This window comes from Lepidochelys kempii, chromosome 20 (genome assembly GCF_965140285.1).
Source record: "Lepidochelys kempii isolate rLepKem1 chromosome 20, rLepKem1.hap1, whole genome shotgun sequence".
NCBI lineage: Eukaryota > Metazoa > Chordata > Testudines > Cheloniidae > Lepidochelys > Lepidochelys kempii.
In genome coordinates, this window is record NC_136399.1 from 13,656,970 (window position 1) to 13,681,968 (window position 24,999).

The window sequence follows — 24,999 nt, forward strand, 5'->3', positions numbered from 1 at the left end:
TCAAAGCAGGACCAATCCCCAATTTTTGCCCCAGATCCCTAAATGGCCCCTCAAGGATTGAACTCACAACCCTGGGTTTAGCAGGCCAGTGCTCAAACCACTGAGCTATCCCTCCTCAATTTTTAATTTAATATTCCACTCACCCAAAATCCAAAGTGAATTTGGTTGGGTACACACAGTGAGTGCCAACTTAGCAGTTTTGCATTTTTGTCTTGGCTATTAAAAATTGATGGCTTCACCCCGTTAGAGGGCAGCTCCAGTAGCTAGTATGTTTCCACTCTTGTTAATTGTGTTGATGATGAACTTAGATCTTGTTTTACAGAATGTTTTCTTTTGTCTTTTTATTCCTTCTCTTCCAGTTGATGCTTTGGATCCAGAGAGGTTAATACAATGTCCCTATGATAAATATCATCAAATCAGGGCCTGTCGGTTTCCCTATCATCTTATAAAGTGCAGGAAGGTAGGATGGGATGTTAAGGTCTCTAATGCACTTGGGAAATCATATTTTTGTAAATGCTAATGCATGGTGAGCTCAGTACGCTGTGCTGCCCTTTGCTAGAAGGATGCATTCACTTGCTATTACGCTGGAAGAAGCCGTCTTTATTTCATATTTATATCGCTCATCCATTTACCACTTCGTAAAAGCATCCAGTTCCTATTTAGTAATGCCCTTCAGATCAGTGCATTTACCCTGAAGAAAGGCAAAACAGGTTCTTAAGAATACCTAGCTCAGTGATGGGATCCTATTCTCTTCCAACAGTTCACTCATGGGACCAAGGTATATACTTCCCAATACAGGCCATGGAGCAAATGCAGCCAGTGTTATACGGATGCCTTCTGGCTGGCCAAAGCAGAAGCGATCTGATGTTGCAGTTAATTCTTTACTTTGCAATCAGAGCAGGAGAGCTGCTAAGCCATCTTTTTTTTATATTGCTAATAACTCTATTCAGTGTACATCTGTCTGAAACTCCCTCTTCTCAGTCTTCTATCCTGGGCGAGAATGCTGTATATTTAAGAGGAGAATCTGCTCCTTTCTTTTGTCCTCTCAGTCTAGTATCTTATTTTAAGCTCTCCAGTGCTAGTGTATATTAGTTGTACAGGTATAAGCACACTTATATCGGTATAACTGCATCCACGTGTTAAGATGATGTCCTGGTATGATTGTATTGGTTAGGAATCACACCCCTAGCCAACATCGCTATAGTGATAGAAAAGCCATGCAGAGCAAGCCTGAGCAGTGGGTTCGTCCTCTTTGTATTCTTGCTCTTTTCTAAGGGTAAAGGCTCTTCATTCAGTGGGGGACAGTAGTGCTCTTCTATATCCACACTAGTTTACCTATACTGGCAAAATGCTCCCAATATAGATGTGGCCTCAGCTGGAACATTGAGTAACTTCCCTCCTGTTTCAGAAGGTTTAAATTAACTGCAAAGACTTAAGCTCTAGCGCAGGCAGAGACTTATCATAGAATATCGGGGTTGGAAGGGACCTCAGGAGGTCATTTAGTCCAACCCCCTGCTCAAAGCAGGACCAATCCCCAATTAAATCATCCCAGCCAGGGCTTTGTCAAGCCTGACCTTAAAAACCTCTAAGGAAGGAGATTCCACCACCTCCCTAGGTAACCCATTCCAGGGCTTCACCACCCTCCTAGTGACAAAGTTTTTCCTAATATCCAACCTAAACCTCCCCCACTGCAACTTGAGACCATTACTCCTCGTTCTGTCATCTGGTACCACTGAGAACAGTCTAGATCCATCCTCTTTGGAACCCCTTTCAGGTAGTTGAAAGCAGCTATCAAATCCCCCCCTCTTCCTTCTCTTCCACAGACTAAACAAACCCTGTTCCCTCAGTTTCTCCTCATAAGTCATGTGTTCCAGTCCCCTCATCATTCTTGTTGCCCTCCGCTGGACGTTTTCCAATTTTTTCACATCCTTCTTGTAGAGTGGGGCCCAAAACTGGACACAGTACTCCAGATGAGGCCTCACCAAAGTCGAATAGAGGGGAACGATCACGTCCCTAGCTCTGCTGGCAATGCCCCTACTTACACATCCCAAAATGCCATTGGCCTTCTTGGCAACATGGGCACACTGTTGACTCATATCCAGCTTCTTGTCCACTGTCACCCCTAGGTCCTTTTCTGCAGAACTGCTGCCGAGCCATTCGGTCCCTAGTCTGGGGACTAGGTGTATGGGATTCTTCTGTCCTAAGTGCAGGACTCTGCACTTGTCCTTGTTGAACCTCATCAGATTTCTTTTGGCCCAATCCTCCAACTTGTCTAGGTCCCTCTGTATCCTATCCCTCCCCTCCAGCGTATCTACCACTCCTCCCAGTTTAGTGTCATCTGCAAACTTGCTGAGTGTGCAATCCACACCATCCTCCAGATCATTAATGAAGATACTGAACAAAACCAGCCCCAGGACCGACCCTTGGGGCACTCCACTTGATACTGGCTGCCAACTAGACATAGAGCCATTGATCGCTACCCGTTGAGCCTGACAATCTAACCAGCTTTCTATCCACCTTATAGTTTATTCATCCAGCCCATACTTCTTTAACTTGCTGGCAAGAATACTGTGGGAGACCATGTCAAAAGCTTTGCTAAAGTCAAGGAATAACACGTCCACTGCTTTCCCTTCATCCACAGAACCAGTTATCTCGTCATAGAAGGCAATTAGATTAGTCAGGCATGACTTGCCCTTGGTGAATCCATGCTGACTGTTCCTGATCACTTTCCTCTCCTCTAAGTGCTTCAGAATTGATTCCTTGAGGACCTGCTCCATGATTTTTCCAGGGACTGAGGTGAGGCTGACTGGCCTGTAGTTCCCAGGATCCTCCTTCTTCCCTTTTTTAAAGATGGGCACTACATTAGCCTTTTTCCAGTCATCTGGGACATCCCCCGATCACCATGAGTTTTCAAAGAGAATGGCCAATGGCTCTGCAGTCATATCCGCCAACTCCTTAAGCATTTTCGGATGCAGCATATCGAGCCCCATGGACTTGTGCTCGCCCAGCTTTTCTAAATAGTCCCGAACCACTTCTTTCTCCACAGAGGGCTGGTCACCTCCTCCGCATGCTGTGCTGCCCAGTGCAGTAGTCTGGGAGCTGACCTTGTTCGTGAAGACAGAGGCAAAAAAAGTACATTAGCTTTTTCCACATCCTCTGTCACTAGGTTGCCTCCATCATTCACACTTTCCTGGATTTTCTTCTTGTTCTCTAGTTTGTCTCTTACTTAATTTAAAAATAAAGTGGCTGAATTATTTAGGGTTTCAAAGCACTTACTCCCCATGTAGGGTTTTTAGGGCAATTTCATCTGTGCACTGAACCATGCCAGTGATGACACTGCAACAGTTTCACTGTGCTTCTTCTGGGGCTGATCTTCAATCAGATAAATGCAGGGCGTAGTTTAAATGTAAAAATAAACAAACATAGGCTGTATCATAAAGGATGCATATGCTTTGCTGTTTTTCCACTGCTTTTGTGCTCAGGACCTGAACTAAGTTTGACTTTCCTTGTTTTAATTTTTTCAACCTATTTCAGGATGCAGATTGCACAAACCCTTCACTAGTGATTAGAAAACACAAGGGTTTGGGTGAATTCAGTGAGATACACATGCTTTTTCTGTTTCTCTAGAACCACCCTGAAATTGCAAAGCAGCTAGCCACATGCCCCTTTAATGCCCGCCATCAGGTTCCCAGAGCTGAGATCAGCCGTCATATATCAAGCTGTGATGACAAAAGCTTCATTGAGGAGCACATTGGTGAGAAAATATTAGACTCCTTCGGCTCTGTAAACTCACTTTGGGAACTCTTGGGCTAACTGAGTTCTAACGTAACTTCTGCTGTTAATGTTAGATTGTTTTAATGCTCTATTATTCCATAAGCAACCCTTTACCTGTAAAAAGAAAAGGAGTACTTGTGGCACCTTAGAGGCTAACCAATTTATTTGAGCATGAGCTTTCGCGAGCTACAGCTCACTTCATCGGATGCATCCGATGAAGTGAGCTGTAGCTCACGAAAGCTCATGCTCAAATAAATTGGTTAGTCTCTAAGGTGCCACAAGTACTCCTTTTCTTTTTGCGAATACAGACTAACACGGCTGTTACTCTGAAACCTTTACCTGTAGTGCTTCATGATCCTGAAGCAGCAGGAGTCCTTGAAGGCTTGAGTTTCATTCATTCTGTGTCCATGCAAATTCTCCTAAGCATCTGAGAGGCAACTGGCTTGTATTACATGTGTTATCTGCCAGAGATTTTAGCATTAAAATGGGAACTGTGCATTATGCCATAAACTGTGTGTGTTGAATGAGATCTAGTTGGGAATCTGGATGGCTTAGAGAGGAAAGATAGTGGCCATGAGAGGGGTGGGTCTCCAGTGCAGATCTGATCTGATAGTGACCAAAAATCTTTATAGCCTGTCTAGTGGCATATGTGAAATAAATTGGTCTCAGTCCAGTTCTTAATGGACAAGTGTCTAGATCATAACAATCCTCACTTCTGTTACATCCTTCTTGACTATCTTAGCAGAAAAGCCATGACTGAGCCAGGGAGGCTAAATAACTTTCCCAACAGGAGTTGGGTTCCTCCAGTTCAGAGTGGGGCAAGTTGGGGAGGAGACTATGGAGAAGCTTCCCTACCACTGCCCATGCTGTCTGCTCTGTGATGAGGAGTTCACTATCCAGGTCTGTCAGCCCAGCACCTAAATCACTTGGTTATGTGGGTCATGTTCCAGTTCTTCCCCCCACTGATATCTATATGGCTATCACTACACTGGAAAACGTACCTATTCTCTGGCAAATGTAGAGTTGTACTGAAGATAGCAATGATGTGCGTGTTAATGTAGACAGGGCTTAGAGCATGACAGTAGTGAAAAAACCCTGAGAAGACTTTTGTGACATGACAGTAGAAACACACCTGAACCCTCTCCCAATTCGTATGTTGGAGCAGCTGCACCATTGCTGAAAAATGTGTGCAGAATTGTTTAGCTTTAGAAAAGGCCTAAAACAGGCATTGGCAAATGGGGGCCACATCCACCCTGCCAGATCATTTGATTTGGCTTGCCAAACATTCGGTGTTGTACAAACCTTTCTGAGTTAGACAATATATAGCCTCTTAAGGTATGGCCCACCAAAGGGTTCTCATGGATTTTGTATCCCTTTGCTACCTTCAAGATGCCCATCCCTGGCCTCAAGAGTTTTGCTCCTAAGACTAGGGGAGTACCTGATCAGCTTCCAGTGTATGCTGCTCCTCTCCAAGGCCTAGAGCTATTCTACAGCCAGGTCAAAAAATGATTAATGTACCTAAAATAGGATTTTATTTTATCCAAAAAGATTTTCTCACTAAGACTCTTCTTTGCTTTAAGTGAGTCAGTCAAATAACTGCCAGGGAGAGAAGATTAACATTGTCAGCATGTGGCAGCCGCCCCCATGTGACGAAGATTGGGATAGAGGTAAGGACGTAGGTTGATGACACGGGCTGTCAGCGCCTGCTATTCCCTTCTTCTTGTCCCCAAAGAAGTCACATGGACTAGGAGAGAGAGGTCCCATAGATTCTTCTGCACAGATCATGTGTTGGGACACCCAATTATACTGTCTCTGAACAAATTAAGTTCTCCTGCTTCACAGGCTCTTCCACATGCCTTCTATTCTCTACAAAACTTCTGTTGTTTTCCATGTAGTCTGTTGCACCATCTGTGCTTTGATGAAAATGGAAATTGATGATAACCTTTACACTTTATATTTCTCAGTTAAATGTCTGCTTTGCTATCACTTATGCCAAGCCTTAAAAAATTCTCATTCCGTTTTGTAAACCTAGCAGCGTCTCTGCCATATTTCTTATTTGATGTTTCTGTGACACTTGCAGAAGTTACTCGGTACTGAGCCACAATGATGTCTATTTCCTTTTGGCAGATCTACAGGAGCAATCAAATTCTGCTTTCGTTTGGGGCACGTTCAGTAGTGGCGTAAACAGGTAGCAAAAGGTGTATTTCTTGTGACAGTGCTTTCCATAAAAGATGTGCTTTCAAACTACTTTGAACTCATGCTGCTGTGTTGTTGGGAAGATGCAATTTACTTTATGAATTCTATTTTTGGGGTGATGGTGGGGGCGTTCCCACTGGCATGACTCAACATTCCTGTGCCCCGGGTCAATGTTTCCTGTCTCCTTTTAGTGGCAGATCCATAGGAGAGTATAAGAACATACTGTTGCTACCAGATAATGGTTACTCCTCTAGTTCTACTGCAGTACTATTAGTGCTGATGGTCCTGGGTTCAATCCCCACTGGTTCTGTATTTGTTGGGGGGGTTATTAAACACTAAACTGTTCTGCTGGGCTTGATAGAAATGCAGACTGATGTCAGCTGTTAAGCAATTTAGGCTTAAACTTCTGACAGCTAATCTAATCTCTCATGACCTGAGTCAGAAATAATCATTTTGTTGTTTGTGTAATCACAATGCAGGATTGGAAAATGAAGCATAATGTGTCTGGTCATTATCTCTGTCTCACCCCTGAACACCCAAATCATTGTACTGTGCCTTACCTCTCTAATCAGAGGTCATCAACATATGAACTTCTACAGCCTGTAACAGTGACATAGAATTGTAGGACTGAAGGGACCTCGAAGTCCTCTAGTCCAGTCCCATGCACTCATGGCAGGACTAAGTATTATCTAGACCAGTGGTTTTCAAACTGCGGGTCGTGACCCAGAACTGGGTTGCGGAATGAAAGGCACTGGGCCGCGGCGGCTCTCGTCAGCACTGCTGATCGGGCTGTTAAAAGTCCCGTCGGTGGTGCTGCCCAGCTAAGGCAGGCTAGTCCCTAGCTGTTCCGACACTGCACTGTGCCCTGGCAGCGGCCAGCAGCAGGTCCAGCTCCTAGGTGGGGGGTGAGCCCCAGGGCTCCATGCGCTGCCCCTGCCCCGAGCACCGACTCTGCACTCCCATTGGCCAGTTCCCGGCCAGTGGGAGCTGGGTGGGGCAATGCCTGTGGGCGAGAGGCATGCGGAGCTGCTTGCACCCCTGCGCCTAGGAGCCGGACATGCTGCTGGCCGCTTCCGGGGTGCAGCGTTGTCCGCAGTGCCAGGAAAGGCAGGAAGCCTGCCTCTGCACCCCAGCTGCACCGCTGACCAGGAGCCTCCCTAGGTAACACCACACCCCTGTCCCAGCTCTGAACCCCCCAAACCCAGAGCCCGCTCCTGCAGCCCCAGCCCAGAGCCCTGACCCCCTCCCACACTCTGAGCCCCTCATTTCTGGCCGCAGCCCACACCCCAGACTCCTCATCCCCAGCTCCTTTGGATCGCGGGCATCAACAGTTTTTTTCAACTGGGTCACCAGAAAAAGAGTTTGAAAACCACTGATCTAGACCATCCCTCACAGATGTCTGTCTAACCTGCTCTTAAAAATCTCCAGTGATGGAGATTCTGCAACCTCCCTAAGCAATTTATTCCAGTGCTCAACCACTTAGACAAAAGGAAAAACTTCCTGTCAAACCTAAACCGCCCTTGCTGAAATTTAAGCCCATTGTTTCTTGTCCTATTCTCAGTGGTTAAAGAGAACAGTTTTTCTCCCTTTTCCTTGTAGCAACCTTTTATCTACTTGAAAACCGTTATGTCCCTCCTCAGTCTTCTCTTCTCCAGGCTAAACAAACCCAATTTTTTTCAATCTTCCCCCATAGGTCATGTTTTTTAGACCTTTAATCAGTTTTGTTGCTCTTCTCTGAACTTCCTTCAATTTGTCCACATCTTTCCTGAAATGTGGCACCAATCATTGGACACAATACTCCAGATGACATTTAATCAGCATGGACTAGAGCAGTAGAATTACTTCTCGCGTCTTGCTTACAACACTCCTGCTAATGCATCTCAGAATGATGTTGACTCCTATTTAGCTTGTGATCCAGTATGACCCTCAGATCCTTTTCTTCAGTACTCCGTCCTAGGCAGTCATTTCCCATTTTGTATGTGTGCAACTGATAGTGGAGTACTCTGAATTTGTTCTTATTGAATTTCATCCTGTGACGGCTTCCCCCAGGGGTGCCACCTGGGACTGGGGTTCCACTGAGCCCACTGACTCACCAGCCTGGGCTCCCTCTCAGCACTGTGCTGCTGTGGCAGGCTATAGACTGCTCCTGGACCTACACTCCCAGCAGCATTCACACAGGCAGGGACACACCCAGCTGCAGTTTCATGCAGGCTTTGGACAGCCACTGCATGATCCAGCAATAGAGAGGCTACAGCCAAAATAACCCCCAGTCTGGGATCCCAGAGCTGTACCATCCCGCCCTGATCAAAACCCCAATCAGTATGAATTTATTACCCAGTTCGCCATTCCCTCAGTGTGGAGAGGACAATGCATACTTGTGTTAACCAGGCTGAGATTTCCCCCCAGACACTTTGGTCACAGGCATACCAGTTTAGATAAAGCAAAAAAGTTTAACTACAAAAGAGAGATTATAAGTGATAGAAACAGACCAAAGCAGATTACCTAGTAAATAAACAGAACTGCAAACTGTAAGCCGAAAATACTAGAAAGATTGGATATGAATTAACAAATTCTCACCCTGGTTGATGATACAGTCAGGCTTGCAGATTCTTAAGGGACAAGCTGCATTTGTTTTGCAGCTTGGGATCTCCTACCCTAAGCTTCTAAGACTTTTTCTTTTAGAGCTTCTCTCTGTTGAGTTGTGGGGAAGTGAAGAACAACCAACAATGTCACTCCTTGCCTTATATAGCTTTTTCATATGGCAGGAGCTCTGTTTCAAACTTCAGAGTAACAGCCGTGTTAGTCTGTATTCGCAAAAACAAAAAGGAGTACTTGTGGCACCTTTAGAGACTAACCAATTTATTTGAGCATGAGCTTTCGTGAGCTACAGCTCACTTCATCGGATGCATACCGTGGAAACTGCAGCAGACTTTATATACACACAGAGAATATGAAACAATACCTCCTCCCACCCCACTGTCCTGCTGGTAATAGCTTATCTAAAGTGATCATCAGGTTGGGCCATTTCCTAGCATGAGCTTTCGTGAGCTACAGCTCACTTCATCGGATGCATACTAGCATGAGCTTTCGTGAGCTACAGCTCACTTCATCGGATGTGTGGCGGGGTGGAGGGTGAGAAAACCTGGATTTGTGCTGGAAATGGCCCAACCTGATGATCACTTTAGATAAGCTATTACCAGCAGGACAGTGGGGTGGGAGGAGGTATTGTTTCATATTAGAATCATAGAATCATAGAATATCAGGGTTGGAAGGGACCCCAGAAGGTCATCTAGTCCAACCCCCTGCTCAAAGCAGGACCAATTCCCAGTTAAATCATCCCAGCCAGGGCTTTGTCAAGCCTGACCTTAAAAACCTCTAAGGAAGGAGATTCTACCACCTCCCTAGGTAACGCATTCCACTGTTTCACCACCCTCTTAGTGAAAAAGTTTTTCCTAATATCCAATCTAAACCTCCCCCACTGCAACTTGAGACCATTACTCCTCGTTCTGTCATCTGCTACCATTGAGAACAGTCTAGAGCCATTATATTCTCTGTGTGTATATAAAGTCTGCTGCAGTTTCCATGGTATGCATCCGATGAAGTGAGCAGTAGCTCACGAAAGCTCATGCTCAAATAAATTGGTTAGTCTCTAAGGTGCCACAAGTACTCCTTTTCTGTTTCAAACTTGGTTCCCAGACCAGTTTGTGGAAAAATTCAGGTACCCCAAATGGAGTCCAGAAGCATGGTCTGGTCACATGCCCTTGCAGAGTCATAGCAGCCATAACTTACAGACTGGCCTTCCACAGGAAGGCTAAGCTATTCCACAGCCCATTGTCTTTGTTGATGAGCCATTAGCACTGTTTGGCTTCTTCATTGTTGAACCTGAAAGGCTGGCTGTGGGTGTTTTCCAGAGTAAGCCCCTTTGAAATACAGATACCTAGTCAATATTCATAACTTCAGATACAAAAATGATACATGCATACAAATAGGATAATCATATTCAGCAAATCATAATTTTTTCCAATGACACCTTACATGACGAACTTGTACAAAACATCATAATTATGCCATAATCATCCTAATAATAATACTATGATGACTATGGAGTGTTGCACATCCTATTTACTTCAGACCATTTCTCCAGTTTGTCCAGATCATTTTGAATTTTAATCCGGTCCCCCAAAGTACTTGTAACCCTTGCAGCTTGGTATTGTCTGCAAACTTTATAAATGTGCTCTCTATGCCATTATCTAAATTGCTGATGAAGATACTGAACAGAACTGGACCCAGAACTGATCCCTGTGGGACCCCACTCAGTATGCCCTTCCAGCTTGACTGTGAGCCACCTACTCTCTGGGAACGATTTTCCAAACAGTTATTCACCCACCTTGGAGGAGCGCCATCTAGGTTGTATTTCCCTAGTTTGTTTATGAGGAGGTCATGCGAGACCATATCAAAAGCCTTATTAAACTTAAGATACACCACATCTACCATTACCCTCCCCCATCCACAAGGCTTGTTACACAGTCAAAGAAAGCTATTAGGTTGGTTTTGCCACGATTTGTTCTTGACAAATCCATGCTGACTGTTCCTTATCGCCTTATTATTTTCTAGGATTCAGCAATTTGATTGCTTAATTATTTGCTCCATTATCTTCTCGGGTACTGATGTTAAGCTGACTGGTCTGTAATTCCTCAGGTTGTCCTTATTCCCCTTTTTATAGATTCGGCGCTATATTTGCCTCTTTTCTAGTCCTCTGGAATCTCCTGTCTTCCATGTCTTTTCAAAGATAATTGCTTATGGCTCAGATATCTCCTCAGTCAGCACCTTGAATATTTTAGGATGTATTTCATCAGGCCCTGCTGACTTGAAGACATCTAACTTGTCTAAGTAATTTTTAACTTTTTCTTTCCCTATTTTAGCCTCTGATCCTATCTCATTTTCACTGGCATTCACTGTTAGACGTCTGCATGAAGTCTGCATGTATAGAGATGACTAGGGCATGTGTGCTGAGATGCCATTTACAGTTGAGGGCAGTGCAATACTGATAATCAAGCTTTAACTCTGGTTTTTCTTGCTGTCTTTGGCTTATTTCTTTCTTGTCTGGATGACTGATTCTGGGGATTTTAGTCAAAGTAGATGGCATCAACATGTTGTACACTTTTCTCTAGCCTTTGTGAGGAGAAGTAACTGTTCTGATTGCATGAAGGTTTGTTTAAATTAACATACTCTGTTGTCTTCAGTTTTAGAAGAATACTTGAATATTTATAGTAAAAGGTACTTGGCTAAAAGAAGTACACATGTGTAGGATAATTCATATTTGATCTCTTTCAGCCCTGGGTCCAGCGTAGTAATGGAACAAAAGAGTAACCTAATGTCAGGCATGAGAGCACCCAAGTCCTTGCCGTATAGCCTATCCTGGAAAAGCAGTAAGTACAACGGCTGGAGGTCTCCTCATGCTGTAAGATGGGACCTACATGTTAGCTCAAAGTGGAACGGGATAACTTTTCTCTGTATTTTTATTCCGTGTGTCAGCATTCTCCTCCATAAACTGAAATGCTTTTATTACCACCATCAGCAAGTGGAGATGGAGAGCTCTGTAACACAATCCTCCCTAGAAGCAGCTGCATTTCTGTAGTGGATGGAGTGTCTTCTGTATCCAGGTTTTATTTTGCTGTAGGTGGTATTGTGTCAAAGGTTGTCAGGCTCCATGTATTGCCCCCATTACTGTAGCATCTGACATTTAACTTATTCACCGCTATTGGTTGAACAAAAGTCGAGGCTTACAAACAGGTCTGAGTTTGGCACAGTGGAGCTCAACACAGTTGTAGCTCTTCGGGTATAGCTGCTACTGAAGTCAGTGGAAGCTGTACACGTGTGTAGCAGCTGTAGCATTTGGTTTGGATTTGCAAAACTTGATTGAAAACTCAGAGCTAGGGTGTGTCTATCCAGGAAAACCTACCAGTATTACTTCCAAGGGGATGTAATCTAAACTAAAAAGGCCATTGTTTGGAATAAGTGTTCATGTCGGAAGTCACCCACATAGTGGTGTAGTAATGTGTATTCCTGAGGGAATTCTGCACTAAAAATTAAACATTCTGCACACAATATTTTTAAAATTCTGTATATTTTATTTGTCAAAATAATAATATAATCACACCAGTTTCAATTATTTTGGGATCTTATTTCAAAATACCTGTCAGCCAGTATGTCTGTAACAATACAGACCGCAAAAAAGATTCCCCCAGGAGTAGAGAGTCAAAGAAACTCCTACAACAACCCAGTTCCTGTTTCTCTGTTATGCTTTTGTTGGGCACCTGTCTGAGTGTGTCACACACATCAGCTGGGCCCGTCTTGGGAGAAATCTCTGTCCCTCCAGTCTTAGACATCCACACCCCCTACCCTCCCAGAGTCCAGCTGTGGGGCACCCCATTAGTCCCCCAGACACCTGCACCCCCTACCACCCAGAACCCAGGGATCCAGAGGGAGAAACAGCCTGATGCTGGGTCCCAGGCTTGTACAGAGTTTCCTGCATGCCACTTCCTTCCTTCAGGACCTGCTGGGAACTGCACCTGCATGGAAAAGTCCAGCTCCCCCTCCCCCTGGCAGTGTCATGTATTTGCAAGCTGGAGAGCCAGGCTCTGCTAGGTCCCGCATCTGCTACTGACAGCCAGCAGCTTTGCAGCACTAATTCTGCTCTGGGGGTGGGGGGGGGAATGAAATTATGTGCAAATTCTGCACTGTGTTGTGGCACAAAATTCCCCCTGGAATAAATGTTGGTAAATTTCCCCTATATACAAGCCTGGGTCTGTTCCCAATGGTGTCTATGGATGAGTCTATTGTAGTTGTTGGGGAGTGTGGGCTCAAGACTTGGCATTTTCTCAGTCATCTGAGTCCATCCCTGATGAGCTGAAATGGCTGTTATCCCTCCCAAAGTCAGATCCTGAGCTTCAGCTCCATGCCTTACTCTGAATGCCCTGTCTCAGCCCTTTGCTGCATGGCTGCCGTGATTTCCTGTCCACCACATGTCCTGCTAGTGGAGGGGACGAGGATCTCCAAACCGCAGATGTCAGGCTGTGGGGACTGGAAACGGCTCAGAAAAGGAAGCAAAAATTACCCAGGGTCTGGAATGGCTTCCATACAAGGAGAAAAGGAGTACTTGTGGCACCTTCGAGACTAACCAATTTATTTGAGCATGAGCTTTCGTGAGCTACAGCTCACTTCATCGGATGCATACCGTGGAAACTGCAGAAGACATTATATACACACAGAGACCATGAAACAATACCTCCTCCCACCCCACTGTCCTGCTGGTAATAGCTTATCTAAAGTGATCATCAAGTCGGGCCATTTCCAGCACAAATCCAGGTTTTCTCACCCTCCGCCCCCCCCACATACAAACTCACTCTCCTGCTGGTAATAGCCCATCCAAAGTGACCACTCTCTTCACAATGTGTATGATAATCAAGGTGGGCCATTTCCTGCACAAATCCAGGTTCTCTCACCCCCTCACCCCCCTCCAAAAACCACACACACACAAACTCACTCTCCTGCTGGTAATAGCCCATCCAAAGTGACCACTCTCCCTACAATGTGCATGATAATCGAGGTGGGCCATTTCCAGCACAAATCCAGGCTTTCTCACCGCCCCCCCCCCGGAAACACACACACACACACAAACTCACTCTCCTGCTGGCAATAGCTCATCCAAACTGACCACTCTCTAAGTTTAAATCCAAGTTTAACCAGAACGTCTGGGGGGCGGGGGGTAGGAAAAACAGGGGGAAATAGGCTACCTTACAAGGAGAGACTAAAGAGATGACTAAGCGGGATGTGATAGAGGCCTATAAAATCATGATTGTTGTAGAAAAAGTGAATAGAGAAGCATTATTTACCATTTCACACAATACAAAAACCAGGGGGTCACCTGATCAAATGAATAGGCAGTAGGTTTAATACAAACAAAAGGAAGTACTTTTTCGCACCGTGCGCAACTAACCTGTGGAACTCATTGACATGGGATGTTGTGGTGACCAAAAGTGTAACTGGGCTTAAGCAAGAATTGGATAAGTTCATGGAGGATAGCTCCATCAACAGCTATTAGCCAAGATAATAAGGGATGTTACCCCATGCTTTAGGTGACTCTAAATCTGTAACTGCTAGAAGCTGGGAGTGGAAGAGAGGGGTGAATCACTCCATAATTGCTCTGTTGTGTTTACTCCCCTTGAAGCTCTGGTAGGGGCCACTGTTGGAGACAGGATACTGAGCAAGATGGAATATGATCTGACCTAGTATTGCAGCTCTTATGAGCTCTTGCCACATATGACTCTTCACAAGGTTTTGTTCTTTAAAAACTGATTCAGTTGCCCAGTGTCCCAAGAGCCCGATTCCCAAAGCATTGAGTTCAGGGTATCTATTATTAAACAGCCTGGTGGTATTCCATGCCATTTGGATCTTAGGGAGGGAGTTTCATGTATTTACACTATACTTAATTGAAAATCTTTTACCCCTTAAACAGCAACAAGCATTAACTGGAAGGAGGTGTGACCCATTGAGCGCTTTTCTTGGTCCCCTTGTCAAACTGTAGCTGTGACGGACTGGCCATAAAGCTGCCCTGTTCCGGGGATGCCTGTGGCTTGAAAGAAAGCAAGATTTTGCAAGAGAATTCCTTTGAAGTAGCCATTAGTTTAAACATTAGGGAGGATTATGGTCTTTTACTTCTGAGTATATGACAGAGTTTCTGTAATCTGAGCATCTGTTCCCAGTGTGAGCCCCACTTGCTACAGAGACTGTCTCCTTGATCTTGGGCAAGTTACTTAAGCTCCCCGTGCCTCAGTTTCCCCATCTACAGAATGGAGGGATAGTAATTTTAAGGTCAGGCTTGGCAAAGCCCTGGCTGGGATGATTTAATTGGGGATGGGTCCTGCTTTTGAGCAGGGGTTGGACTAGATGACCTCCTGAGGTCCCTTCCAACCCTGATATTCTATGATAATACTTACCCTGCGAGTTAAGTATTACTAGTTATCTGAGAAGATAAACATGCAACTTATAAAGCATCCTCAGATGAAAGGTGATGGAGAAGCACAAAATAGCATTATTACGGTTTACACTTTGGGTAGGAATTTGCCAGTTTAAAAAAAAAAGGCCTCCACTTTTGCAGGAGATCCCCATTGAAATACACATGCTACTTGACGCCTGCTATAAATTGCCAGGCGAAAGCGTGAATGAACTGAGAATGCAGTATCATGGACACAGTTATTTGCAGTGCAAAACACACTCCACATAAATGGGGGCTTGGTATGAAGCTTATTTCTGTAGTTTATTTTTATCACTGTATTTTGAGCTAGTAGGTCAGGATTCATGTAACTGTAACTCTGAGGTGCTGAGTGATGAATACGTTCCAAAAGCATAACGTCTAATAGTCTGGTTGTAATCTGATTTAAGAAAAATCTGAAAATTGTAACACACTATGCTAATCGACTCCTTTGCACCAAGCAGGATATTTTTTTTTTTACCCTTTAAGTGCAGTTCTCCTGTCAAAAGCAGCCTTACATAAAACACATGGGCGGGGGAACAAGAGAGAGGTGATTAATTCCCAAGTTTTCCTCAGGTGTTAGGCCAGAAAATTCATGACGATATTATTTATATCGTTGTTACAACCAGGATCTCATGGTGCTAAGGGCTGTACAACCAGAGAACTAAAAGACAGTCCCTTCCCCAAAGAGCTTAGAATCCAAGTAAGAATCTGAAAGTCATGCTGGCTTGTGCATTGCCAAGAATTAGAGATTCTGCAGCTGGAACTCAGTTTGACTAATCTGGCTATACACAAGCCAGCTCTCCCTCTCAGCTTTGCTGGCTTTGCAGGGCTAGCAGAAGTAGTTTGGTCAGTAAAGTAAGCAGAAAGATAACAAACAAATGCACATAAGTGGCAGGTCAGAGTAAAGGGAACTGTCTAATATCCTCGCTTTTCAAGCCAGAACTAAACTTTAAAAATGTTCCAGTACTTAGAGCAGCAGTGAAGCTTGCATTTTGCCTTCAAAACACCTCTTTTGGACTCCTTTTTAAGCAGACCTGTTAGGTACAACCAGATGCTTAATCACCTCCCATGATTAAAAAGCCAGGCAGCCCAGGATATTGTACCAATTTCACAATAAAATCTGCTGGGTGCATGTGTCTAGGGAGTACAGGGTGCGTTGTCGGCAGCCCTCTGCTTTTTTTTATGCTGAGGTGCATGGATGGGAAATTGGTACTTGAAAAATGACTGCTCATCAGCTTTTGCTACGGTTATCACTATGGGCTGGCTGGCTGTGGTATGGAATAGTCGACCATTTCCAGATGCTGGACAGTAGGTGTCCTGATTTCAGGTGGAGAGTCCACATGAATCATTGGAGAGGTACTGGAACATTTCACAGACAAAACCTGCAATCAGTCTTGTCACTGTATGGGCAAGCCACCTTGAAATTGTGTGCACCTGTATCTGATTAGATTTTCTAGTACATTAATCTTGTGAGATGAGGTTTTCTAAGGAGGATACTTGGGTGAAAGGGGGAATGGCTTAGCTCAGTGCCTGAAGGTCACAGCATTGATAAACACACACTGGAGATGAGTTCAGATGTGTCTGTGTACAATTGGATTGGTTGAGAGTGAGCTAAAGCAGAACGACTTACTCCAAGTGTGTGGTAAGGACCCTTAGCGTGCCCAAATAGAGCAGCTGGTGATATAAAGCTTTAGCCAGCTTTCTAGCCAAGGTGTGGTGAGGATCCAGTCTAGCAGGGCTTCCTGGAGACCTACAGAACATACCTGTGCTTCATATTTGATCTTTCTTAATGAACATTGCACTATGGGCTGATGCACGGGATCAGCCTTGTTCTGCTGGGTCGGCTCCCAAAGTCACAGCAGTAAGGACGGTTGCTTGGTTTTCATTCCACTGAAGGTGTTGGAGCTCCAGCCAGACAGGCTGGGTCTATTTTTGGGAAGGAACTAATGCTGAGCTCTGGGCTCAGGTTGGGCACTAGTCCTGATCTTGCATGAGCACAGCCAAAGGGGCAGGAATAACAGCATCCCACCATACATTGGGACTCTATATAGAGCAGTGAGACACCTGCTTCCCCCAGTTAAGGAGCTTTTCCTGCATGTTGCTTGTAAACAGAGAACGGTTTGTCTAATAAACTCCCCCCCCTCTGTGTATATGAAAGGGCCCCATAGCCCGTATCCAGGCCTCCAGTCCCATTCCCCTACTCCCTGGTATGCTGACCAAGGAGCAAAACGCTAGCTCCCCTGTGCTCGTACAGGTGTTGCTTGTGCTCTGGGGGTGGTAGCATGAGGAGTGCTGCGTCGCTGCTTTGGGGAGACCGCAAACTGCCTGCCTGTGAGCACGAGTGTGGAAGAACAGTCCAAGTGTCTGCGTTTCAACACAGTGATTGACTTTGCTGAGGGGGTAGCTTGTGGACCTAGACTGAGTCCAAAGCAGCTTGTCTGATGCTTACAACTGGGGGATGATGTTAGAGCTGCTGTTGTTGATTATCTAAAATCTCTTGCTTTTTCATCTAATTGCAGGAGCCGGTAACTGAAGACCAGAGAAGAGGCTGCTATTGAGTGCTCATCATCTGTTTCCTTTAGAAATGTGAGGTGCTGGTTAGGAGACTCAGACTTATAAATTCCCTCTGTGTTGGCTAAGCACTCGCAGCCCTAACCTTCCTGCAGAACTGTCCTTCATGTATCGACTGCTGTCCTGAAATTATCCCGACCAAGGTAATTAGACGGAATGCTGTTAACCCTTGATATCAGAGATCAGACCCTCAAAAACTAACTCCACACACGCTGATGCCAAGGAGCTAGCAGAGTTCAAACTGTCTGGATCAGCATGCTCTACAAGTTACCTCCTGCAGGGGGTTTGCGTAAATCATTGCTCAAGCCCTGCATGTCTTTGGATTTAAATGTGTTGCAGCTGTTTACCACTGCATGGTGCTGATGGTACGTCCCTCTCATAGGGATTGCTGTGCCAGGTCAGACCATTGGTCCATGTGAGCCCACACTGGGGGTAAGCTCTCGGTGGTACATCTCTCCCCGATGGGGAGTTAGGCACCTGAATGTTTGGTTCCCTCTGTTTCCCTCCAGAGACCTTGAATGTGTTTGTGTGTCCCAGGGTCAGATCAGCTGCAGCTCTAAGGCCTGCCTGTTATGCGCACCCACCTAGATGTGAAAAAGGAGCTGCCATTCAGACTGTAGATGGTGTATGGGGGAGTCAAAGCAAAAAGTCTTTAAAACAAAATATTCTCATTGCTGTTTAGATTAGGCCTAAAAGTTCATCTGTAAGGGAGCTGGGATGGGGGATTCTGCTGAAAAGTGGCTGCCTTATCAATAAAACAGTTGCACTGTGCCCTCCCACCGTGGCAGCCCTAACACCACACTTCTCATATGTGATGCCCAGTGCATGTTGCTGCTTGAGCACCTCTGGCCTGGTGCCCCTCTCTAGTCTCGCTCAGACTCTCTTGGGCTGTGGGGACTTGCAAATGATTTTTGTACTCCGTCACAGGGAGTGCCATTTAGTTCTGAGCAGGGGCATGTGTGGGTGTCCTTGTGCTTCATGGAGAAGGTGAGGGAACGTTAATTGTTGTAAGGACAGGGCTGGGGTGGCAGGAACGTTACACATCCTGGAACATCCCCCCAGTCTAACACCTGGTGTCACGTGATCTGGATAACATTAAAGCGTGAGACTATCCAGCCAGATCCTGGTCTGTAGCTCTGTCCCATCTGTGTCTGTCCAGCAGAGCAAAGGGAACAGAGGGCAGCCAGGAATTTCCCTGACATCAAGCTGGCATAACGAGTTTCATGCTACCTGCTCCCTTCTCCTGGGGCAGAGAAGTGCTGGAGTGGGCCTCCCTAAACCATCTGAGGAAGTGAGCTGTAGCTCACGAAAGCTTATGCTCTAATAAATTGGTTAGTCTCTAAGGTGCCACAAGTCCTCCTTTTCTTTTTGCGAATACAGACTAACACGGCTGTTACTCTGAAACCTAAAGCATCAGACACTGCAGCCATTCTTGGCCCAAAGAGCAGTCTTGGGAGAACTGTGGTAGTCAGCATAGTTTCAAGTAGTCCTTAGCTTACATTAATTACACTAGAAGATATTTCTATCCCCGGCTGGCTCCAGCATCTGCATGTCAGCCAGACATAGGATCTGGCCATCACATTCTAGTCAAACCTGTCTTGTCCTGTTCCCCTCCACCACACAAAAGAGAAGATTTGATATTCTGAGTAAAGAGCAAAGGCCCCTCCTTGCTCTTAGCCTAGCATCACTGCTTGATCCTGTACAGGAAGAATAATCCTGCGCTTGACATCCGCTTGTCACCGTGGAAACAACTATAGGGCTGGCCCTTTGAGGGAGTGAAGTGTGTTTGGTCAGAAGGCAAGTGTAGCAAAATCCGTTTTTGCCACCCTGCCATTCTGACAAGAAATAAATATGTGCTCTGGTTAGTGAGCTCTTCATACACCCATTGTTGCATCCACGAGATACTCTCTTGGGAGGGATTTCAGTGTTCCACTCCTGGCATTGTGGTTTAGTAGGTCCCACTTGCAAACCCGATGAGAGAAATGTCTAAAAACTTGTGATAACGGGTAAGTAGCACCTTCCCCTCCATTAGCAGCAGCTCTGTTATAAAACTTGTTACGTAGTTTTTTTAAGTCTTTGCAACTTGAACATATTTCTCTTGAGGGCAGAGTTAAGTAGTCAACTTCTTAGCAGCAAAGCAAACTCTACATCTTTAGTTTGGCCATTAAAACTAGTCTGTGAAGATCCCAGTGTATGCAGAATAACTCTCCCTAACAATTGTACATAGTGGCAGCATGTCACTAACCTCCGCACTCCAGATTGGCGCAGTCTGCAGCGCCTCCAGAGAATACATTCTGCGTGTGCTGTTAGGTCAGCATGTTCACCTCCAGAGGACAGATGTCATGGGACTTCTTTTAGGCTAGCTATTCTGATGCATTGCCTCAAAGATTTGTGGAGGCAGGAAGGTGCACAGACCTCAGACACTGAGCGTGCCCATCAGCACCAGGGCAGGAATTGAAACAGCGTTGCGTGGAGCTACCTCTCGGATTTCCCAAAGGGCTTGGTGTTGGCCTTCAAGCTTGTCTACAGTGGGAAAGTTATTGAAATAGCTGTTCCGGATTAACTCCCTGTGTGGACATTTACTGCTGAATAAGAGTATCGTTTTCTAATTTAGTTTAAAACTTAATCCACCTCCAAAGTGGATTAAGCTAAATAAGAAAAAGGCACTCGTATTCTAGAAGAGTATGTCTGCATGGGGCCTGAGACAGATGTCGCTATTCTGGGAGACTTCCGTGTGTAGAGACCCTGACTGCTCCTGGTGACATTAGTGGAAAGCGCTGGCTTCAGTGGAGCAGTTAGGCCAAAGCTGCATGTGTCTCAAACTCCCACTCTCCAGTATTAAAGGGCAAGAAAATTCTCAGCTGGGTTTAGGGCAGAGTACCCCTTCCCCCACTATGGGATCATGGAAATAATCCCCTGTTGTCAGTCAATGCTGTGTCTTGTCCCAGCCTGTCACCTGCAGCACTCATACTGACAAGCTCTGACCTTACCCTGCCCGCCCCACCTTAGTAGGGCGTTAACAACATGTACATGTGACCTTACAGCTAACTTGTTATCAGAAGCTGGGTTGAGTGACCTTACAGCTAACTTGTTATCAGAAGCTGGGTTGAGTTTTGATCTAAAAGACCCATGCAATAAATAACCAACATACACACACACACACCCCTTTCAAAGCATATCCAAAAGGGGTCTGGCAGTTTCGGGGAGCCTAAATGAAATAGAAGCAAGCTGTTTATAACCTTTTATCTAGTAGGTTTGCAGATAAGGTACTGCAACTGCAAGGGGACATCTTAGAGAAAAGGAGACCTACTCTGATGTCCCCTCTGCTCTGGCAGAGTTAGGCAAAGCGCTCCTGAACTCTGCACTCAGCTGCTCTTGTCTCTTGAGGTTACAAGCTCTCTGCTGCTCTAACACCCGCAGGTTTTTCATTTGTGGGTTTGGATTGTGAGGAATCAATCCTATTGATTCTTTTCAACCCTCTCTCCATGTTAGTTATCCTGGGTTAGTTAGGATTAGTTAGGACCCACCAAAGGCACTTGTACCTGAGCTGGAAACCAGGGCTATGCTGTCAGAGACTGCCCAGCACCTTGTGTAGAAATACAGCCCTTTTCCAAAATCGGAGCCAGATCTGGTGTTTGGAGAGTGCCTCCTGCAGAGAGAGACGGGGCCCAGTTCCTTGGTGCCCTTGCACTTGTGGTAGCATGTCGCAGCAGCTTCACGGTGGTGGGAGTGACTGTCTCAAGGCACAGGACAGCAGTGAGCTGGGGCAGAATGTCTGTATGCAGGATAAATCAGTGGTGGTCTTCCTTACAAGAAAGCTTCACCTGACCACCCAGCAACTTGATGCTCCTCCAGGGTTAGAAACAAGGGGAAGTTTGAGAAGCCCGTTGTCAAAAGTTATTCTCTGGTTTCCTTTATTGAAGAAAAAAAAAAAACAAAAAAAAAACATGTGCATTGAGCTATAGTTTTATTTGTGGAAGTGTTCAGGATGGGCTGAAAACCTACAGCTTGCTAGTCTGATTATGGGTACATAGGGTGATTAGCAACAGTGGTACTAGCTAATAGCCATTGGGCCACCATTCCTGCACTGGTTATGCACTTCCGAAAATGGGGTCCCACAACTTGGTAGCAGATTTTCAAGATTACCCAGGAGCTCCCCTGAAGAAGAATGGAGGCTACCGGGAAACCTGGCCAAACGCGCTCAAACCAGCATTGTGGAGGGAGCTGCTTTGGTTGCACTTTAAGTGCTTTTGGGGACATCACTGTGCGTTTGTTTGCGCGTTGCACAGCGCAGTAATGTTACACTGCATAAAGCTAAAACAATGAGGCATGTAGAGAAAAGAGACACAGTTAAGAGTTTAGTTGATTTCTCAGGGGTGAAAATAACCTGAGTTTGAGCTTTTGTTTTGTTTCCCATGTTCTGGAAATACTGTTCCTAAAAGCTGTCAGTGGCTGTACTTTTGTTCGTATTTCAATAAAACCTGCTTTTTGGATTGCTCACACTGCCTTGTCATCTTACACCACTTTAGCAGGCCATTTTATTTCCTTTTCCTTTGTCTTCCAACAAAAATGAAGAGAAAAATAACCTGTTTATAGCATCTCTCTAATCCTATAAGCAGCCCTGTCTGCTCTCAAGAATTCCATCGTCTCAGAATGGTAGATTATATTACCTCCAGCACCGACTGGTGAATTCTAGATTGTAGTGAGATTGGTGTGATTGAGCTGTGTATGCCTTTAACAAGGCGGTGCATTGAAGAATAAATCTGATTTAAGGAGGTAATTGATCCAGTCTAGCAAGAGGAAAATGAGCCCCCAGTAGTGGCAACCTAGAACAGCACAAATAGATTTTAGGCTGTAGGTAACATTTCCAGTGCTTAAATTACTTAAGAACCTTTGGCCTTGTTGGTGTGGGAAAATATTTTTTGGTTTAAGTGAATGGTTAAAATTCAGACTTTCTAGCTGCATGGGTCTGATGCTTGTGGACATTGAGTTCAGTATCCAAAGGGCCTTGGTTTGGTTTATATCAATTGAGGAAGGGGTTTAAGCTAAACCACCCCCAGCAACCCACTCTTCTACTGGAATAAGAGTGCCCCTGCAGGGGCGTTCACCACTGGCATCACTATTCCCAAACAGCTGCATTGACCTGAGTTCCAGTCATGCCCATCACTCATTTCTCAGTTTCCAATGCAAACAATATTAGGAAATACAAAATTAAGATTTAAAGATAAATTCCATTGTCTCATAAAACAGCAAGACTCCTAATTTATTCTGTCACAAAACCAACCCCACCCCCTGAGCCTTAGCTTGAACCAAATTACCAATTCTAATGAACGTGATGTTGAGTCGGAAGTGCACTAGCTACTGCATCTGTCAGTATCTTCCTCAGTTTGTATAACTTATGGTAAAGTAATAACACAGACACTGACCTTACATGTAAACAAAATACCAATCACAATGACTAACCTAATCTTCAGCCTTGGCAGTCTGCAAAGCACATCAGTCAGTTTCATGGTATTCCCTTGATAGCTGTTGGGAACACTGGGGCATGGCCACTAGGTAACTCGAGGGGATGGAAGACCACGAGTGTCGATGAAGCCCCCTTGCACTAGGCTCCGGTGTCCTTGGCCCCCCCTCCTGCCTGGAGGCATTCGCAGCAGCTCTGCGTACTAGGCCCAAGTGTCCTTGGCCCCCCCGCCTGGAGGCACACACAGCAGTTATGCTGAGAATCTGCAACAGTATGTTGCAGAGTCAGACTGCCTGAAACTAAGCAAGGCCAACAGGGGAGATATGAAAGAACAATGCTGAGTAAAACAGCTTTATGTATAGTTTAACAAATGATACAGAGAATCAGGGAACTAGCTGGGAACTGGATTGGCTGGCTATATGGATACTTGGGGCAGCTTGCTATTGGATAAGTATGCTGGGAAAAAGGATGTATAAAAGCTTGTGTAACTTCCTGCTCTGTTGTGCAGGATTTGAGATTTTATTCTCCCTGTACCTTTTTGCAACTGCAAATAAACTTTTCTGCTTCTCCACCCCGTTGTGATTATTGGGTGTAGCACACCGGGTAACGAACCTCTCAAGCTGTTGTTCAGCCTCTCGGCACTGGGTGCCGGCAACAATAGCCAAGACCAAATCCCATTTTCAAAAGTGAATGAGAAACTTGAGTCTAAGCTCAGTGAAAATCAAAGGAGTTCACCATCCTAAGTCAGTTATTGAAAATATGAACCTGTTACCAGTTTAGTTTAAACAGAGATTGTTCCTTGAACACTTGTCTGTAATTCTTCACACTTTTCTTTTGGAAGCTATTTCTAAAATCTTTTATGAATGAAAGAAAAAATCCCCATCATTTTGAAGCCTGTGACACACAATTTAAAACAGAAGGACATCATCAGCTAGGGAAAACTGTCAGAACTCTACATTGGAGCGATGGCAATCTATGTCAGCAGCCAGCTGTGGCCGAGAGCTAACAAAGAAGGTAACTTAAACCTGGCTGTGCAAAGGCTTATCTAAATGTGCTTCGCTGTAGTCACGTGTGGTCCCATTGAATGGGACTCTGCACATAGCATTAAATACATGTTTGCAGGACGCAGGCTTACAAGTCAGCCGTGCATGTCACACGAGTTTGGCTTTCAGAAGCAGAGAACTTTTACGTTGGGATAGGTTTGTTCTGTTGCTGTTTGGTGCTGTGCCCTTAGAACTTGAGCTGAAGCGAGTTTGAATAGTCCCTAGGACAATTCCGCTTTGGGAAGGTTCTTTAAGAGAGTGTTACGTTCCCTGGTGCTGCGGTGCATTAGCTCTGCTGTCTTTGCTTTGATCACAGTTTTTAGCTATCAGTTTAAAATAGTCTCAACATTGTGTTTTGGGTATTGCAAAGGGAAACAAACACTTCAAGCACCTGCCAGAATTAATCCAGGTAAAAATGTCTGATTTGGGGAGGTGGGGGAATAAACTTTTAAATAACCCCTCCCAGGTCCCTGCAGAGCTGGGGTTCTCATAACGTGTGTGACTCCTTGTTTATCTTTGCTGCCTGTGACTACATTTTTTAAAGCACAAACGGCTCCAAGGCCTGCAGCTGTGCTTGTCAGACAGGAGTTTGAAATACCTTTATTTATGTGCGGAGCATTTAGAGCAGCCTGGAAGCTGAGCATCCATCCCACCAGGCTGGAGAAGCATCTCAAACACTGTGGACCCCTTTATGGCACCTTAAGAAGAGGCATATTTCTGTCAATAGCTTCAGCAAATTGTCTATTTCATGTTTGGCTGTGAAATACAGACCGCCTGATGGAAACCTTATTTCAGAATGTCAACGCTGGGAGCTTTGAAGGGCAGGCAGCGTTTGCAGCCCTTGCATTCGCTCCTCTCACATGCGGCGGGCACCCCATGGGGCCGAGAGTTGCTTTTCTTTCTTTCCACGCTTT

General features: G+C 45.2%; 2 protein-coding genes across 3 annotated transcripts in view; one reads left to right on the top strand and one right to left on the bottom strand.

Annotated features, from left to right (window-relative positions):
• The window catches only part of LOC140900690 (E3 ubiquitin-protein ligase TRIM58), a 496,272-nt gene that overhangs the window by 333,791 nt on the left and 137,482 nt on the right, over positions 1–24,999 (bottom strand). The gene's annotated exons all lie outside the window — the stretch shown is intronic.
• LOC140900693 (gametocyte-specific factor 1) lies at positions 292–17,696 on the top strand. 2 transcript variants are annotated; one of them, XR_013634850.1, is made up of 6 exons: positions 292–460; positions 3,628–3,754; positions 5,355–5,441; positions 5,902–5,962; positions 10,694–10,860; positions 11,305–11,390. XR_013634850.1 is itself a non-coding variant. In XM_078849642.1 (6 exons), the coding sequence occupies exons 1-6, from the start codon at positions 296–298 to the stop codon at positions 17,538–17,540; spliced, it is 549 nt and encodes a 182-aa protein (XP_078705768.1). In that variant the 5' UTR covers positions 292–295; the 3' UTR covers positions 17,541–17,696. The 2 variants fall into 2 exon arrangements, 1 of the variants encoding a protein (XP_078705768.1); XM_078849642.1 differs by lacking the exon at positions 10,694–10,860 and adding an exon at positions 17,527–17,696 and having other exon boundaries at positions 11,305–11,399.